Source organism: Oncorhynchus masou, chromosome 5 (genome assembly GCF_036934945.1).
Source record: "Oncorhynchus masou masou isolate Uvic2021 chromosome 5, UVic_Omas_1.1, whole genome shotgun sequence".
In the NCBI taxonomy this organism is placed as follows: Eukaryota; Metazoa; Chordata; class Actinopteri; order Salmoniformes; family Salmonidae; genus Oncorhynchus; species Oncorhynchus masou.
The window spans coordinates 30,444,823-30,462,907 of NC_088216.1; the positions used below are offsets into that span (position 1 = coordinate 30,444,823).

The window sequence follows — 18,085 nt, forward strand, 5'->3', positions numbered from 1 at the left end:
TAAAATATGGTACGGTTCCGTATTTCACTGAAAGAATAAACATTTTGATTTCGAAATGATAGTTTCCGAATTTGACCATATTAATGACCTAAGGCTCGTATTTCTGTGTGTTATTATAATTAAGTCTGCTCTATCAAATAATAGTCTGACTGAGCGGTGGTAGGCAGCAGCAGGCTCGTAAGCATTCATTCAAACAGCACTTTACTGCGTTTGCCAGCAGCTCTTGCACTGTTTATGACTTCAAGCCTATCAACTCCCGAGAATAGGCGGGCAATACTAAAGTACCTATTAGAACATCCGATAGTCAAAGGTATATGAAATACAAATGGTATAGAGAGAAATAGTGCTATAATAACTACAACCTAAAACGTCTTACCTGGGAATATTGAAGACTCAGCTTTCTCATGTTCTGAGCAAGGAACTTAGACGTTAGCTTTTTATATTGCACTTTTACTTTCTTCTCCAACACTGTTTTTGCATTATTTAAACCAAATCGAACGTTTCATTATTTATTTGAGACTAAATTGATTTTATTGCTGTATTATATTAACTTAAAATAAGTGTTTGTTGTTATTGTCATTATTATTTATATATATATATATATATATATATATTTAAAAATCGTCCGATTTAACCGGTATAAATTTTTTTTTTGGTCCTCCAATCGGTATCGGCGTTTAAAAATCATAATCGGTCGACCTCTAGTCATGACTCGAATAGCTTATTACTCATGTAGCCAAGCATTTCGCTGCACCTGCAATAACATCTGTGTACGCGACCAATGAACTTTGATTTGAAATAACCATCTAGTGGAAGGGCACGTTTACTGTGAGCCTTTTAGGATGCAGTCGACTTGACCAATGAGTCATCATGAGGTCAATGGTCATGTTGTTGAACTTTGTTGTGTGTTGGAAATTTTTCCCAGAGTGGACTGCTCTCCTCCTTTAGTCCGTCTATGACCGATGTCAACAAATCATGTGAGAACCTCTCCACAGTAATGCTCTACAACCCAGGGTGAGTGTATGTATCACCTAATCCCAAATCGGCCTCTAGCCCCTACTGTCTATGCACTTGTGGAGATCTGAGAGGATTGGATAGCTATAGGCAATATGGCGAAAACTCAAGAGGGCAAGGTGAAGCTATTCCCATATTGCTTATACTAATTTATTCCTCTCAGATCGCCAGATGTGGATGGGGAGTAGGCAATAGGGACTGGTTTTGGATTAGTCAAATGTATGCTCCAGCGCATGAATGATTCACCCCAACTCCCTCTGCGCAGTTCCCCATGCCTTTTCGGGAGTTCCTTTTCCTACATTGGCTTATCAGTTGCTGCTCACCCGCGTGACCACTGACTGAAGCAGTGGATTGATTGTAAAAAAAGAATTCAACAAATAAAAATGTGATACTTTCTTTGACACTGTAACATTGTATTTCAGCAAAGACATCAGTGTTGTGGTAGTCTTTATGACAATCTAGGCAGTTGGCACAGGTGTAGCTCAAAATGGAAATGGGGGTGGAAATATTTACTTTGGATTGGAGGAGGTCTGTAACATTGCAACTGCTGTGACTCAAGCCTAAATCATGTGAGCTTGTAACGCTGCTCGTCACAAATGCCACATCACACAAACTGTATGGCCTTCATTGATTCTATTACTAACTCTCCAAAAATCTGTTGTGCCAGAGATTCATTTTGCTTGTACAGAACTGCCTGAGAATGCATTAGTTTTGTTGTTTTACAGCACCCCTTGTGGAGGAAGTACGTAGTCTTTTCAGTTTTGTCCAATACAACAAGTAATTCCATAGCACTTACTCCTAATTTAGACCTAAACTGGATTTTTTTTAAACCTAGAGCAACCAACTAGGTACCTACTACGTTGGTATGCACACACAGACAAAAAACAACAACGAAATTAGTAGGTCCAGAGCAACCATGGATATTTTGAGGAATACACAGCCAGTATTTAGTGAACGTTGGTAACAGTTATGGCTGTGTGTTAACTCCTTTGTGTAATTATTGCTCTTCATTGAGTCTAATTTTAAAAGTACAGTAACTGATGTATTTCTGAACCCTCCCTTGGCAGTCTCTTCACTGAAAAGGGGCCCATCTATCTCAGGTAGACCTGACCAGAGTGGTCAATGTTCACTGCTTTGTTTTAACAATGCTAGTGAAACATGACATCTTTTTCACTTTGTCTCCTGACGCCACTGCTGTTTGTTTGAACATAAGCCGTCATCGTCTTGGTTTTTTTGTTATGACTTTGCACGTCGCCCCGCTTGTTTCAATCACTATTTTGTATGAAGCTCGTTAGTCATGCCAATTGCAGCCTTCATTTCTGTGATCATGCCATCTCGTTGACTAATACTCTAGTGTGTGTGTGTTTTGAGTCCAGTCTCCCTGTCATGGTTTTTAAGCCAGCTAAATGCTATTGGTGTACTTGCCTAGGTTGGAAATTGAGAGGCAGCAACGGGAAGAGCTGGAGAAGCTGGAACACAAAAGGTGCGAGGGGAGACACGCACACGCATGCTCACATTTTGACTGTACAAAAAGTCCAATGTTGACTCACTAGTCACCTGCAATGCACCACATTGTAGGAACTGTGTGCTTTTTAAAAGCAAATATGCTGACATCACATGATTATTGGAGACTCTTATTGTTAGTCGTACAATACTAGTCATAATAGAGAAAATGCCTTGTTTGCTATGTACAGTACCAGTCAAAAGTATGGCCACCTACTCATTCAAGGGTTTTTCTTTATTTTTACTATTGTCTACATTGTAGAATAATAGTGAAGACATCAAAACTAAGTAACACATGGAATCATGTAGTAAACAAACACATTTTAGATTCTTCAAAGTAGCCACCCTTTGCCTTGACGACAGCTTTGCACACTCTTGGCATTCTCTCAACCAGCTTCACCTGGAATGCTTTTCTAACAGTCTTGAAGGAGTTCCAAAATATGCTGAGCACTTGTTGACTGCTTTTTCTTCGCTCTGCGGTCCAACTCATCCCAAACCATCTCAATTGGGTTGAGGTCAGGTGATTGTGGAGGCCAGGTCATCTGATGCAGCACTCCATCACTCTCCTTGGTCAAATAGCCCTTACACAGCCTGTAGGTGTGTTGGGTCATTGGCCTATTGAAAAACAAATGATCGTTCCACTAAGCGCAAACCAGATGACATGGTGTATCACTGCAGAATGCTGTGGTAGTCATGCTGGTTAAGTGTGTCTTGAATTCTAAATGAATCACAACCAAATATTACCAGCAAAGCACCCACACACCATCACACCTCCATGCTTCACGGTGGGAACCACACATGCAGAGATCATGCGTTCACCTACTCTGTGTCTCACAAAGACACGGTGGTTGGAACCAAACATCTGTCTAATTTGGACTTCTCGGACCAAAGGACAGCTTTCCACCGATCTAATGTCCATTGATCATGTTTCTTGGCCCAAGCAAGTCTCTTTTTATTATTGGTGTCCTTCATTGTTGAATTGCTCCACTACTAAAGGCCTGATTTCACAGTCTCCTCTGAACAGTTGATGTTGATATCTGCTACTTGAATTCTGTGAAGCATTTATTTGGGCTGCAATTTCTGAGGCAAGTAACTCTAATGAACTTCTCCTCTGCAGCACAGGTAACTCTGGGTCTTCCATTCCTATAGCGGTCCTCATGAGTGCCTGATTCATCATAGCGCTTGATCATTTTTGCGACTGCACTTGAATAAACTTTCAAAGTTCTTGACATTTTCCGAATTGACTGACCTTCTTGTCTTAAAGTAATGACTTGTTCTTTTACCAAATAGGGCTATCTCTTCTGTTTACCAACTCTACATTGTCACAATACAACTGATTTGCTCAAATGCATCAAATGCATTAAGAAATTCTAAAATGTATTTTTAACAAGACATACCTGTTAATTGAAATGCATTCCAGGTGACTACCTCGTGTGTGTGGTGTGTGTGTGTGTGTGTGTGCAAAGCTCTCATCAAGGCAAAGGGTGGCTACTTTTGAAGAATCTCAAATATAAAATATGTTTTGATTTTATATAAACCCTTTTTTGGTTACTACATGATTTTGTGTGTTATGTCATAGTTTTGATGTCTTCACTATTATTCTAATGTATTTGGTTGGGGTGCAGGAGGCTGATTAAGGAGATGGAAGACAGGCAGAAGTGTGAGAAGGTGGAGCTGGAGCGCCTGCAACACGAGGTGACATCCCAGCGCAAGGAGTCTGAGCAGGTGCAGCAGCGCATCCGCCACCAGGAGGAGACCCTCCGCTGCCGCAGCCAGGACATCGAGAGCCGCCTGCGCAACCTCTTAACTGAGAAGCAGCGCTTTGAGGAGGAGCGCCACCGCGAGACCAAGGAGCTGGAGCTACAGAGGCGGCTGAAGAAGCAGGAGGAGCGCGAGGATGAGAAGCCACAGGACGAGGAGGCGCGCCGCCATAGCGAGGCGGCAGAGCAGACAGAGATTTTCCGTGAGCTGGAACGGCTGAAGCGGGAGAACGAGGAGCAGGCGGTGCGGCTGGAGGCGGAGAGGCGGAGGCTGGAGGAGGGCGAGCTGGAGCAGCTAGGCCTGGTTGGGCGCCTGGAAGAGCAGCTGAGGGAGCGCCACGAGGCGGCGGCTGCCCTGTTGACCCGCGAGGACACCCGGCGACTGGACGCGGAGCGCCGTGCCTTGGCCGAGATCCGCGAGGCCCTGCTCTGCGCCAAGGAGGCCAGCGGGCGCTCCGACTGTGAAGGAATGGGTGTGGAGGCTGGGCACGCTGCCCAGGTCCGTTACACGGACTTCAAGGCAGCACAGGTGGAGGAGCTGGGTCAGTTGGAGGAGGGGCTCCTGCAGCAGAAAAAGTGCCTGGAGAAGGAGGTGGCTTCAGAGCGCGCTGCCCTGGCCCTCCTGGTCCACGCCCATAAGGAGCGGCAGCGAAAGCTGCGAGAGACCCAGGAGAAGGGAGCGCAGGACGCCTCTGAACTCTCCCAAGAGGAGCAGCGGATGCACCAGGCCGAGCAGTGCCTCCTCTTTAAGGAGCGCCGGCTAGCCAGCCTAACCGACAGCCTCTTGCCGGCGGTGGCCGAGGAGAGGCAGAGGGCGGAGGAGCTGCTGAAACTCGGAACCTCCACTGGTGCTGACAGCATATCCAACATATCCCTGGGACTAGACAACACCCTGTACCAGGTGGAGAAGGAACTTGAGGAGAAGGAGGAGCGCCTTACCTCGCACTGTGCCAGTGCCGAGCAGCTTCAGCAGCTGCAGGAGACGTACGAGTTCACGGCCAACGTGGCGCGCCAGGAGGAGAAAGTGCGGCGCAAGGAGAAGGAGATCCTGGAGTCGCGGGAGAAGCAGCAGCGTGAGGCCTTAGATCAGGCAGTGGCGCGCCTGGAGAGAAGGCACTTAGCGCTGAGGCGCAGTGTCTCGCTGGTCCCCGATAGTGAGGAATCCAGGCGCAAGGCCTCCATTCTGGGGCCCGTGCAGGAACTCACCCAGAAGAGGTGAGCATGTTTGTTATTTATTGTCACTACAGATGAATCTGTAGAATCAATTAATAGTAAAACATTTGTCCTTTTAGTGGAAGGTGTGTAGAAGACACATTGCTGTCTGTTAAGGTCATGTTTTAAGTATCCTTATATTTCTGTTATTATACGGTGCTATCACTCTGTTATTAGTGCGCCTGTGCAGGAGTCTCATTGATGAACCTGTCCTGAGTGTAATGGCAACCATGTATTGTGCTAATACGGTTGAGTAAACGTTGTTAAACTGGAACCTTGTCGTATTTGAGTTAACACTGTCCACATAATTATGGAAAATGTAGATAAGCTTATGTCAAAGTTTCAAGAGATGATATGATGCGAGATGGTGTCATTGAGTGATGATGGTATTATCACATTGGTCAATCTCTCCTGTTTTAAAATGGTGTTCCTCAATTGGTAATATGATTATGGACATGATAAATGAGTACCTCCGCCTTTTTATAATGATATTGTACTAATAGTTTTGTGGGATGAGCGTATTTATCATAACTCTTTGGGTTGATAGACACATGACAACTTTCCATCTTCTCTCCATGTCCTCAGGGTGGAGCGGGAGATCCATAAACTGAAGCAGAGGATCAGTACAACTGAGGGAAGTGGAAGGAGTCACACTGGGAGCGGCGACGAAAAGACCAGTCTCAGCACCCCCCCTGTCAGCCCAATCCAGAGCCTACCCCCAGTGCTTCCTATCGCAGATGACGGGTACAGTGCCTTCAGAAAGTATTCACACCCCTTGACATTTTCCACATTTTGTTGTTACAGCCTGAATTTAAAATAGATTTTTGTCGTCCACTGGCCTACACAAAATACCACATGGAAATATGTTGTTGTTTTTTAAACAAAAAAAAAAAGACAATGAAAAGCTGAAATGTATTTATTCAAGCAGTATTTAACCCCTTTGTTAGGGCAAGCCTAAAAAATGTATTTCTTTTTAAAAATGTTACCTTTATTTAACTAGACAAGTCAGTTAAGAACAAATTCTTATTTTCAATGACTGCCTGCCTAGGAACAGTGGGTTAACTGCCTTGTTAAAGGGCAGAACGACAGATGTTTACCTTGTCAGCTCGGGGATTCAATCTTGCAACCTTTCGGCTACTAGGCCAACGCTCTAAACACTAGGCTACCTGCCACCCCAATAAATGAGTTCAGGAGTAAACATTTGCTTAACAAGTCACATAATACGTTGCATGTACTCACTCTGTGAGCAATAGTGACTAACAGGATTTTTTTTTAAGGACTACCTTCTCTGTACCCATACGTAGAGTTATCTGAATGGTCCCTCAGTCGAGCAGTGAATTTCAAATACAGATTCAACCACAATGACCAGGGAAGTTTTCCAATGCCTCGCAAAGAACGGCACCTATTGGTAGATAAAAAATGTATAAAAGCAGACATTGAATATCCCTTTGAGCATCGGGAAGTTATTAATTATACTTTGGATGGTGTATCAATACACCCAGTCATTACAAAAATATACAGGCATCTTCCTAACTCAGTTGCCGGAACGGAAGGAAACCGCTCAGCAATTTCACCATGAGGCCAATGGTGACTTTAAAACAGGATTTAATGGCTGAGTGGAAAGAAGTAAGTCTGTACAGAATAAAAATATATTCCAAAACATGCATCCTGTTTGCAACAAGGCAGTAAAATAATACTGCAAAAAATGCGGCAAAGCAATTCACTTTTTGTCCTGAAAACAAAGTGTTATGTTTTGGGGCAAATCCAATGCAACACATTACTGAGTATCATACTCCATATTTTCAAATATAGTGGTGGCCGCATCATGTTATGGGTATGCTTGTAATTGTCAAGGACTGGGGAGTTTTTCCAGGATAAAAAAGAAATGGAATCGAGCTAATCTCACTTTGTAACAACAAGATGAGGAGAATGTAAATGGGTGTGAATACTTTCTGAAGGAACTGTATGTGTCAAATCCTATGCAATATTCACAATGATTGCCAGAAACAGCACAGGCAAATTTGTTGTAGGATTGGGAATGGTAAAATGTAGATTGTCAACGTAACTACCAGATGATCATATTGAAGATGCCTTATTTTTGGACCCTAGGGTTGACCTGGCCATTGTAGTTTGAGTGTCTAATAAGTTTCCTTATCCGTTGACAGGATAAATGCATATATTGAGGAGGAGGTGAAGAGAAGGTTACAGAAGCTGAACCGCATCAATGGTGACAAAAACATTGAGCTCTCACTTTCATCTGAATCTCTGCAGGTAAGCATAAGTGATGCATTGTTTTGTTTGCATTCTCCGTACAGAGCGTATGCAAAATTCAGATGGTGATATTTCTCAATCTCACTAATATATTATTGATATTCAAACTCATAAACTCTTAGTCACTGTAGTCTCCCATACAATAGGAGCATACAAATAAAGAAACCCCATTTGGAAATTGTGCCTTCAAAAAATAGCAATTATATGAAGTTCTTCAATCCTACAGGAGGACAAAGAAGTTAATGATTCTAGCTCTGTTAGATTAACAGATGAGGTAAACCCAGGTCCCCGACACGGTATACAGAATGAACTATAATCTGCATGCATTTCTGAAAATTCTCTAGAGGTTACATGGACCAATCACGTGGGATCTTTTTCCAACCTTTCTCTTAATTATGTGGATGATATTTTGCTTTTATTTTCCCCAATAGGAGATGGGTCTGCCATTAGGCAGACTATGCTGCCTGATGCCGAAGTTGTCCATTTGCCGCAACCTATGCAATTTTAGTTTGAGATGAATTTGACATTGCAGTGTCAATCTTTTAGGAATTGTTTGTCATTGCTTAGAGGTGTGGTTTTATTGATTTACAGGATGACAACAAGCTGCAAAACCCTGTCAACCCTAGGAAAGTGAAATATGAGGTAAGACTTGAGTATTTTCTTTTTTTGTTTGTGGCAATCATGCTGAATCTTCACAAACCACCACACCAACTATGGAAAAAATACATGCCATTTCTAAAAGGCGCTTTAGGGAACATTCTGTTTTACAAATTTGGGATACCTGTATCTGATAAACCATATAAGAATCCTAAACCAAGAACCTTTTAAAGACCTTTATAAAGAAATGGCAAAAACATAAGAATATAGCTGTTTATGGGGATATTGACTAGAAAAGTCCACACAATCACAAAGAAGCAGGAAATTGGATAAAATACTGAATTTGCTAAAGGAAACCAGTCACTGACCGAGGAGGCCGACCTAAGTGTAGAACAGGATAAGGAGAAATGACCTGCCAAACAAGCTTGATATCTGGTTTTGTAAGAAAAGAACAAGATTGCATGGAAGCCTGGGATGTGTCATTTTGTATTCCTGCTGCATAACAATCTCTTTTAATTCTGTTTTGAATTGTAATCTTGCTCATCTCGATTTTATTTCAATCACAACTGGATTTTTACACTTGGTGGAGGAAGAACTTAATTTACTGGGGTGAGAATGAATAATTGAAAGACTATAATTCAGAGCTGTGATCTCTGGTTTGAAGTTAGTCATGGAATCCCCCCCTTGTCCACACAGAAAGACTCCAAGCCCTTGCTGTGGCGTAGCTACCTGTATGTCCCTGGACTTGAGACGAGCACTCATCTGGAAGGGCAAACAACAAGTTCAGAAGAAGAAGGTGGCAAAGACAACTCTGAGTTAGATAAAATTCACAATCCAGAAGGGGAAACCAAAGTCTTGGCACAGAAGGGCATGTTGCCTTGTAAAGAGGGTGAAAAAGCAAAATGGTGGCAGGTGGGAGTGAAGGGGAAGGTTGACCAAGCTGAGAGCGAGAACAATGGCTGTGATTTTAAAACCAAGGACTGGGGATTTAGGTCTACTAACACCATAGTCAGTGAGGATGGAAGTAACAGCCAATGTAGCCCAGATGAGGGAGTAACCAATTTTAGTTGCTACATTGTTGACAAGACCAAAAGTCTATCATATTCTCAGTCCAGAGAAACCAGAACAGAAAACCCAGTGTTGCACGGACTCACACAGTTTGACTCTGTGGAAGCTACCAAAGACCAAGTTCAGAACACAAGCAAGACAAGTAACGACACTGCAACCATGATCAACTCTGAAGTCCCCACACTGAGACAAAGTTCAAAGAGACAAATCGTCATCAAGGGCTACTTTGGTCTCAACAAGATCCCCAAAGAGTCTGTAAATGGGCAGGTGCAGAGGAATCTGGTAACTTCAGAACCGGATCGACTAACCAACGAACTGGGAGCCAAACAGAGTTACGTCCTTGGATACTTGGCAGGCAAGCTGTCTGGAGTTTACAACGACGCTGGACGATATCTGCAGAGTACACGGGATATCATTAGGCAGGTTCGAGCAGGAGAGACTTCAGCATTGACTACTACATTCTCTCAGTACATGACCATAGTTACAAAAGATCTTCCATTTGTTCAGAAAAAGCAGCTTGACCATTCAATGAAACCCAACTCAAGGCAGAATAAAGTTCATTTTGCCAATTTGACAGGCAATTGCCTTTTCAATGTGCCTGAGAAAGGTCATATGTCTGCAATTACGGACATTTCATTATGGCCTAAAGGCTCTGTGACAACCTACAAAGACGGGAAGCCTGTAGTTTATTGTCAGACGCTTGTGCAGTTTCCCATCTTCCTTTCGGAATTACAGTCTCTTCCACTTCAGAAGATTCTCATTCGTTTGTATTGTGTGACGCCCAAAATCGCTGCCACTTCCCACCACCTTTTGGGTATCTACTGGCTAAGCGTAGCCAATTGCAAACAGCCTACACCACAACCAAGTTGCTTACTGTTATCTGAAACCGACCTCTATGCAGTCTCCGCTGGTACTGGTTTAGGTAACAACCAGCCATTGGCAGTTTTTCAGCACTTCAGTCTCTTGCACATCAAGGAGATCCAAGTGAGCTTTGCTGGGCAGCATGTACGACTCCTGGGCTCCACTGAAGACACCATCTTAGTCATCTTCACCCACAGCAGAGAGCTTACCCAGGAGCTATGCTGTACCCTGCTGAAAATCCTTGCCCCGGCAGAGGTTCAGGAAGGCCCAGGAGCCCACCCCTTGCTTCGTGGAGACCTCTCACGCCTCTCTCTGGACTGGAGATCCCACGTTCCAGACCTCCGGCTGGATTGTGGCCTCTGTGTTACCTCACGCTTTAAGAGGATCATGGCTGACCTGCTCTACATCCTGCACGGCAACATGGAAGGACCCAACAAGCCCTCATTGGCTGACATACACCTTCTTCTCTACACTTCCATCAAGGTGGAAAACTATTCCACCTCGCGCCAAGATGTCCTTTGCCAGTTCTTTCTCACAGACAACCACATAGGCCTGGTGCAAGAGGATGCTGTGTTCCACCCGGTACCTCGAGGCTCAACTCTGGTTCCCATCCAACCCCAGTTTCAGGGAGTAGAGCTGTGCAGACGCTCAGACATCCGATGTGTGCTTGTGAGACACAGCGATAGATGTATGGTGCTTGACATCGCATTCTCCACGACTCACAAAGGCCAGATTGAGACCAAAAGAAAAACCAGGAAAGGCGTCGCCATTGTCCCTTTTCCTTCTGATTGCAGGCCCCCAGCTGATTCCTGGAAACTAACTTTCAGCTCTACTTCGGATGCAGCAATCCTTATCAATCATCTGTCAACCTGATTTTAAGCCTGTGCTTACAGGTCATAAAAGGATATAATGCTAGTAGGTAATAAAAGGAAAGGAGTTTATCTGCCACTGCAGGCCTGAAGTGTAATGACCGTGCCGTCCTGCTGAACTCTTGTTTTCTTTCAACGTTGCACTTGAGCAAGAAAGCCATGGTGAGTTGGCAGTTATGAGGTCAATCATCAGCTAGCTCGACTGATGACATTAGGGTTTGCATACTATAAGAGTTTAGCAACATTATAGTAAATATTTCACTTGTAAATCCTATTTTGTTTGAGCATGACGGCACCGCCATACCACTTCAATATGTATTTAACACTGTTTAAATATTTTTTTTTGATTAGTTGAAAATTATATTTTAAAAAAATGTAAAAAAAACATCATTATTGTAACATGGGAACCGTGCCTTTTGTAATTGTTAATGTACATCCACAATGTCAATGTAACATTTTATTGAAACGTATCTACAGAATCCTCATGAACATTGTGTTATAAGAAAATACATGTCCATATTATGAATATAGATCAAATACTAAAATGTAAAGGTGTAACTCCAATGGCTGCTATTGATTTTAAAGTATTTTATAGTATATTTGAATGCATCTCTTAACATACTGCCAATGTGGTGGTACACCTTAATCAAATCGTTGTCACTTTAAGAACTGTTTTACTCACAAACCTAATTGTTTTGTATTGGTGTAATTGAGTAATTGGATATTTCATAGATTTTCTTCCCCACTACAGGGAATAGGTTGACCTTTTTGTTTAGTCAACTTAGCTCTCCTTCTCTGTTCTTACATGAATGCTCACATCAATCATTTTTGGCTGGTGAAATTGTTTTCTTCAATATGTTTGTGTATACGTTTATGCATATCAATCATATGGTAATGTACGATATGGTTTTGAGGACTATGTGTGAAAAGTAACATGAAGAATGTCTGACGTACAATATGACTTGTGACTATGATCACTGTAATAATGTTAATAAAATCTGTTTAATTGTGTTAACAAAAAAATAAAGATGGTGTTCTGTATAAACCTTTGTGTTGCCTGGCGGTATCTGGCTGTTCTGTTTCATACCTGTTCACTGTTGTCATATAAATAAGACTCCACCTTCCTGTCCATGTTTCTCTCTCTCTCTCTCTCTCCCAATTTCCTTTTGTTCCACCCATGTCTTTCCCAGCAGCGATTTGTCTCTGTCCCACTTGGGACCAACTCCGGCTGCCTAAAGGACCCCGTTAAAATTAGCATTCCTCGCTATGTTCTCAGAGGGCAAGGAAAAGATGAGCACTTTGAGTTTGAAATTAAGGTATGCTTCTCTTGTTAAGTATCTCTCAAGACCCAGGATCGTCACTTTGCTGTCTCTGGTCTTGCATACATGTCTGACAGGTCCATGTCTTACTACTTACTTAGTGCTCCGTTTAGAATTCTGCCGTTATTCAATGAGTTAGTTGTATCAGTCTTGTACTCAATATTATTTTCCTCTTTCTTTAGATCACTGTAATGGATGAAACGTGGACCGTCTTCAGGAGATACAGCCGCTTTCGGGAAATGCACAAAACTCTCAAGATCAAATACCCCGAGGTAAAAAGACTGATGAACTAGGAATTACCACATACAACATGTCCTCCCCTATTGGAGATAATCGTAGTATAATTGATGTGATCTTAATGACCTTCTTCCATACCAGCTTGCAGCTTTAGAATTCCCTCCCAAAAAACTCTTTGGAAACCGAGATGAGAGAATGGTTGCTGAGCGGCAGAGTCACTTGGAGGTGGGTGCTGCCATTGACACATACGATTGCGTTTCTTAACAGTAGTATAATTAAGTTGTAATGACTGACAGGGTTATCGAAATCTGTCAATCACTGACAAAAGTCTGAAGGTTTGTCATTCTCATCCGTCAGTTCAGAGACCTAATTGTTTCTTGACAGACATTTTAAAGCAGTAGTCACCAAACTGTCCATCGTAAGGCATTCCTAGTCGATCACCAAACATTTCTGTAGAAAGGCCAATGTTAAATCCTTACGCTCAAATGTTTTGTTTTTATTAGTCTTGCGCTGTTGGCAGTAGGTGCACTTGATTCAGAAGCCTTGCACGCTGGGTAGGAAAAGTGTTTCCATTTTTGAACCTTTTTAATTTGTCTGAAGGAACAAACTCTGCCTACCCTGCAGACCAAGAGAGCTGAATCAAGTGTGCCTACTGCACTGGCAAATCAGATAGCTCAAATCACCATGCCTACAGCTTCCACAAACCCACAGCAAAGTTTTATACTAGCCTAGGTGAGTTCATAACTTTTAAAACTCTGACTAAAGCAAGACTGTCAAAGATGCAGCAAATAGCTGATGTGTTTGAGTGAGTTCATGTTTGTTTTATTCAGCACTGTTTTTATTTAACTTTCACTAAACTTAAAAAGCGTTTCTCCCTACTTCTACTTGTGCTACAACCACCACTGCAGCTGCAATGAATGTATCAACAGGCCTGTGTTTTCATTATTAGCAGCTCGTTGTCTTTTTTGTTGTTGATATTTTTCGCCCCTTTCTTTAGTCATAAGAACAACGTGAATTTGTGCATGAGGCAGAAATAATGTAGTGCGACTTGAGTTTCGCCATTAGGTGGAAGACTGTCCCCTCTCTCTCTGGTCAGTCTCCCTGAGGAAAGGAGAGAGCAGGCAGACCCTCTGCTGCTCTCTCCCTCCATTGAAACTGACCATCAGATGCAGGTACCATCAGTACAGTAAAAAAAACAAAAGCTTATTTGTTGCAAATTATTTCAATTCATGCTCAGCTGTGCCTTGCAAGTTATACAACAACTGATCTTGTTATCAATCTTTTGTTATCAAGGCTTAAGTTTTGAAATATAATATAGTCTGAAGGCCAAGCATAGTGAAATGTGTTGTAATAATGTATTGGGCCTACTGCACAAAGCTCATTAATGTTGCATAGGCTTACTTTCTTTTAAGTCATGTTTTAAAAAGAATAATCTGAGCGGTAGATGTCTGTTTGCTTTTTGACTACGAAAAGGTTGGTGACCACTGATATTTAAAGTGTTTGAACTGTAGATGGCACTGTAGGAATTATTATTATATTGATTGATATCCATTGTATGGATAAGAAGAAATATTGTTCTATGGTTGGATGACTAAGCAGGAGATAAATGTCCCATGCTACTGTCATTGCTAATTCACACTCTACTAATCTATAGTATTCTCTCAAACAGACCTAACACACACTCTCTCTCTTCTGGAAAGTACATTTATCTTTGTTTTCTTTTTGACTTGTGTAAATGTTTTACTTTTTACTCTTTAAAAAAAAAAACTCTTACTTGTAGTCATTCCTCACTCTTCTCCGTTTGCTCCTCCAGAAATATCTGAAAGACTTCTTCAGGGTTATGATGTCGCCCTCCTCGGGCTCTCCACTCCGCACTGATTCGGACTCTGAGGGTGGTCTGCAGCTGTCCAAGTACACCGTTTGTGACTTCTCCCCGTTCTTCAAGAAGGGCGTCTTTGACTACAGCAGCCATGGAACTGGTTGAAGACATTTTAGATGAGGACGGGTTGGAGCTAGCCTTGCCCCAGATCTTTTTGTACTGTTTTGCCATTTCCTATGGTCATTGTCATGCATTGCCCATTGGAGTTGCGCAAACAGATCTGTGACCAGGCTACGATGGAGCAGCTTTAATCCCAAAACCAAAGTGTGCAGTGCCTTCGCAGGTCTCAGTCTAGGTATTGACCTCAGTACAACCAAGTTATCAGAGGCACTAAGGAACAGATATCTGACTTACTACTCACATTGCCACTTTTTTTTCTTCTAGCTCTCCTTCCTTTCCTAATCGCTCTCCTTCCTTTCCTACTCGCTCTCCTTCCTTTCCTACTCGCTCTCCTTCCTTTCCTACTCGCTCTCCTTCCTTTCCTACTCGCTCTCCTTCCTTTCTTGTGGAAATTGTACTTCTTTATGAGGACCAAACACATGAGAAATGGTCTCATCTTATAAGTCAAGTAAGTAATGTAATGACAACCGGTGTAGAATATTTGCTATTACAGTGACACAAAATGGTTCTTAAGCGGGTCTTGCTGAAAGGTAATGCAACCGCTGCCAATCTAGAAGACATTGCAAAGTCCTGGCAGCATTGACTTTCTAAGTCATCCACTCTGCTCTCTTCCTGTTCACCATAGTTTACTCAGAAATAATGTTTTGAAGGGAGGCTTTACAAAAAAATTGTTTTTCTATGCAGCTATAATTTCATTGGCAACTCTAGTTTCTACCATTTCTGGTGATATGCAATTGAGACTGACATGTGCTGTAACTATGGGAACTGACCATGAAGGCATTATTCTTCACTACCTGTAGTGTTAAGGGTTGCCTGTTTCTGTACTGTATGGGTCATGGCTTCTCAAACTTGCTTAAAGGGGATGTTCAGTATTTTATAACTTAATGTTAGATGGTTCCTCATCATAAAAGTAGACTAACCCAACCATGGGTTACATTTCTTCTAGCCCATAGATTACCTTCAAGGTTAGAAACCAAAAAAACGGAACTTCCCCTTTTAATGTTGATACAAATTTCTCATTATTACACAATGTATCAATTGTAAATAGTCTGAGGAGAGGAACTTTTGAGTGCGATAACAAGGACTCATGATCCCTCCCAGTTTGGGTGAACTGTTAACTAGTCATTTTGGTGAGCTCTCGAAGTAATAGTCTTGGACTTCACCTTTGGTAGCTACTACAGTTAAACATCAAATTAAAAAGGTCAAGCTGATGTCACATATGGCATTGGTTCAGGTTGAATCATAGTATTCAGGATTGTGAGAATAATCATTGACGGTGGCATCAACTAATGGTGGCACAGTATAGTCTCTCGAGACTTCACCTTTCAACACTTAATTGTGTATTTTTTTGGGCCTAGGCAGTTGGTGTGCCTACTGGTCGTGAAAGCTGTTGCTAACAGTGTTTCTCTCCATGTTTCCAGCTGGCTAATATAATTATGTTTTTGTTGACCGCATGTCTTCCGAGTTTCACACTTAATACAGTCACTGCTGCTGATTCAACATTTCAGAAACACTTTAATAACTGTACTATACTGTAGGTGCTAATACTTGAGTTGTGGATGTCAAACATAGTTTACTTGGGGTTAGACTTAGTACGTCTTTGTAAATCTGTAACAAATTATAATTAAGTAATAAAGGTGGTACAAATATACTACAATTTCACATTCAATTTAGTATAGTGCAAAAAACTTGATTCACTCCCTTTGTAAACCATATTGTATATTTGAATGTTTATGTGCATAGGTTTCTAAATGAAGTGCTTGTACACACGCAATGTAAACTATTGACATTGAATGTCATGAAAGGGATTGTATATTATAATGGCTATTGTTGATTTTAGTTTATTTAGCTTTGATATGTTAATGATGTAAGAGGAGTATCACTTTGCTTTACTGGTGTCCATTTTGAGACTCCAAGTTGAGGGATTGAAAGTCGGTCATATGTAAGTACTGTAGTATAAACGTTTTGTTTTATATTAAAAAAAATTGAACTGGAATATAATTAGGATTATATTGATTTTCAGAACTGACAGCTCATTTGTGTGTATTTATGTCCTGTAAAAACACTTAGCTATCTGCAAAATAATGTACAGCAAGAAACTGATTAGCTGTACCATTTTATTGAAGTTGTAACTGACACATTTACAAAATCAATACATTTGATAACTTCTGCAATATATTTTGATGCGGCATTGTGTGTTTATAACATGGATGCAACTAATTAAAAATGATGGACAGTTTATGACCTCTTGAATATCTTACAGGTGTAATACACAGCAAGCATATCAATCCATTTCTTGCGTAACTCATGTTCAAATGGGTGTAATATTTTAAATGATGAATTACGGTGCATTTGGAAAGTATTCAGACCCATTGACTTTTTTTTTCACAGCCGTATTATAAAATGGATTAAATTGTTTTTTTTTCCCCACAGCTACACAACAAAATACCCCATAATGACAAAGCAAAACCAGGTTTTTAGAAATTTTAGCAAATTTATTAAATTCAAAACTGAAATATAACATTTATATAAGTATTCAGACCCATTTTTCAGTACTTTGTTGAAGCACCTTTAGCATCGATTACAGTCTCGAGTCTTCTTAGGCTACAAGCTTGGAACACCTGTATTTGAAGTTTCTCCCATTTCTTCTCTGCAGATCCTCTCAAGCTCTGTCAGGTTGGATGGGGAGCATCGCTGCACAGCTATTTTCAGGTCTCTCCAGAGAGGTTAGATTGGGTTCAAGTCCGGGCTCTGGCTGGACCACTCTAGGACATTGAGACTTGTCTCGAAGTCACTCGTGCATTGTCTTGGCTGTATGCTTAGGGTCGTTGTTCTGTTAGAAGGCGAACCTTCACCTAAGTCTGAGGTCCTGAGAACTCTGGAGCAGGTTTTCAAGGATCTCTCTCTGTACTTTGCTTCATTCATCTTTCCCTCAATCCTGTCTCCCAGTCCCTACCGCTTAAAACATCCCCACAGCATGATGCTGCCACCACCATGCTTCACCGTACGAATGGTTCCAGGTTTCCTCCAGAAGTGACGCTTGCCATTCAGGCCAAAGAGTTCAATCTTGGCTTCATCAGACCAGAGAATCTTTCTCATGTCTTGAGGTACCTTTTGGCAATCTCCAAGTGGGATTTCATGTGCCTTTTACTGAGGAGTGGCTTTCATCTGGCCCCTCTACCATAAAGGCCTGGTTGTCCTTCTGGAATTTTCTCCCATCTCCACAGAGGAACTCTAGAGCTCTGTCAGAACAACCATCGGGTTCTTGGTCACCTCCCTGACCAAGGCCCTTCTCCCCCTATTGCTCAGTTTGGCCCGGCGGCCAGCTCTAGGAAGGGTCTTGGTGGTTCCAAACTTCTTCCGTTTAACAATGCT

General features: G+C 41.9%; 1 protein-coding gene across 9 annotated transcripts in view; it reads left to right on the forward strand.

Annotated features, from left to right (window-relative positions):
- LOC135539396 (kinesin-like protein KIF16B) overlaps nt 1-16,949 on the forward strand; it is a 31,376-nt gene extending 14,427 nt beyond the window's left edge. For 2 of the 9 annotated variants that reach the window (XM_064965257.1, XM_064965261.1), the window contains 8 exons: nt 926-1,014; nt 2,082-2,114; nt 2,444-2,497; nt 4,143-5,492; nt 6,075-6,251; nt 7,655-7,760; nt 8,352-8,402; nt 9,054-12,200. In XM_064965257.1, coding sequence (XP_064821329.1) covers nt 926-1,014; nt 2,082-2,114; nt 2,444-2,497; nt 4,143-5,492; nt 6,075-6,251; nt 7,655-7,760; nt 8,352-8,402; nt 9,054-11,159 — 3,966 coding nt within the window. In that variant the 3' untranslated portion in view covers nt 11,160-12,200. Of the gene's footprint in view, nt 1-925; nt 1,015-2,081; nt 2,115-2,443; nt 2,498-4,142; nt 5,493-6,074; nt 6,252-7,654; nt 7,761-8,351; nt 8,403-9,053; nt 12,201-12,345; nt 12,472-12,656; nt 12,747-12,852; nt 12,937-14,524 lie in introns of those variants that run through there. The other 7 variants (XM_064965262.1, XM_064965263.1, XM_064965264.1 and 4 more) reach the window with 7 other exon arrangements.
- Nucleotides 16,950-18,085: the final 1,136 nt, after the last annotated feature.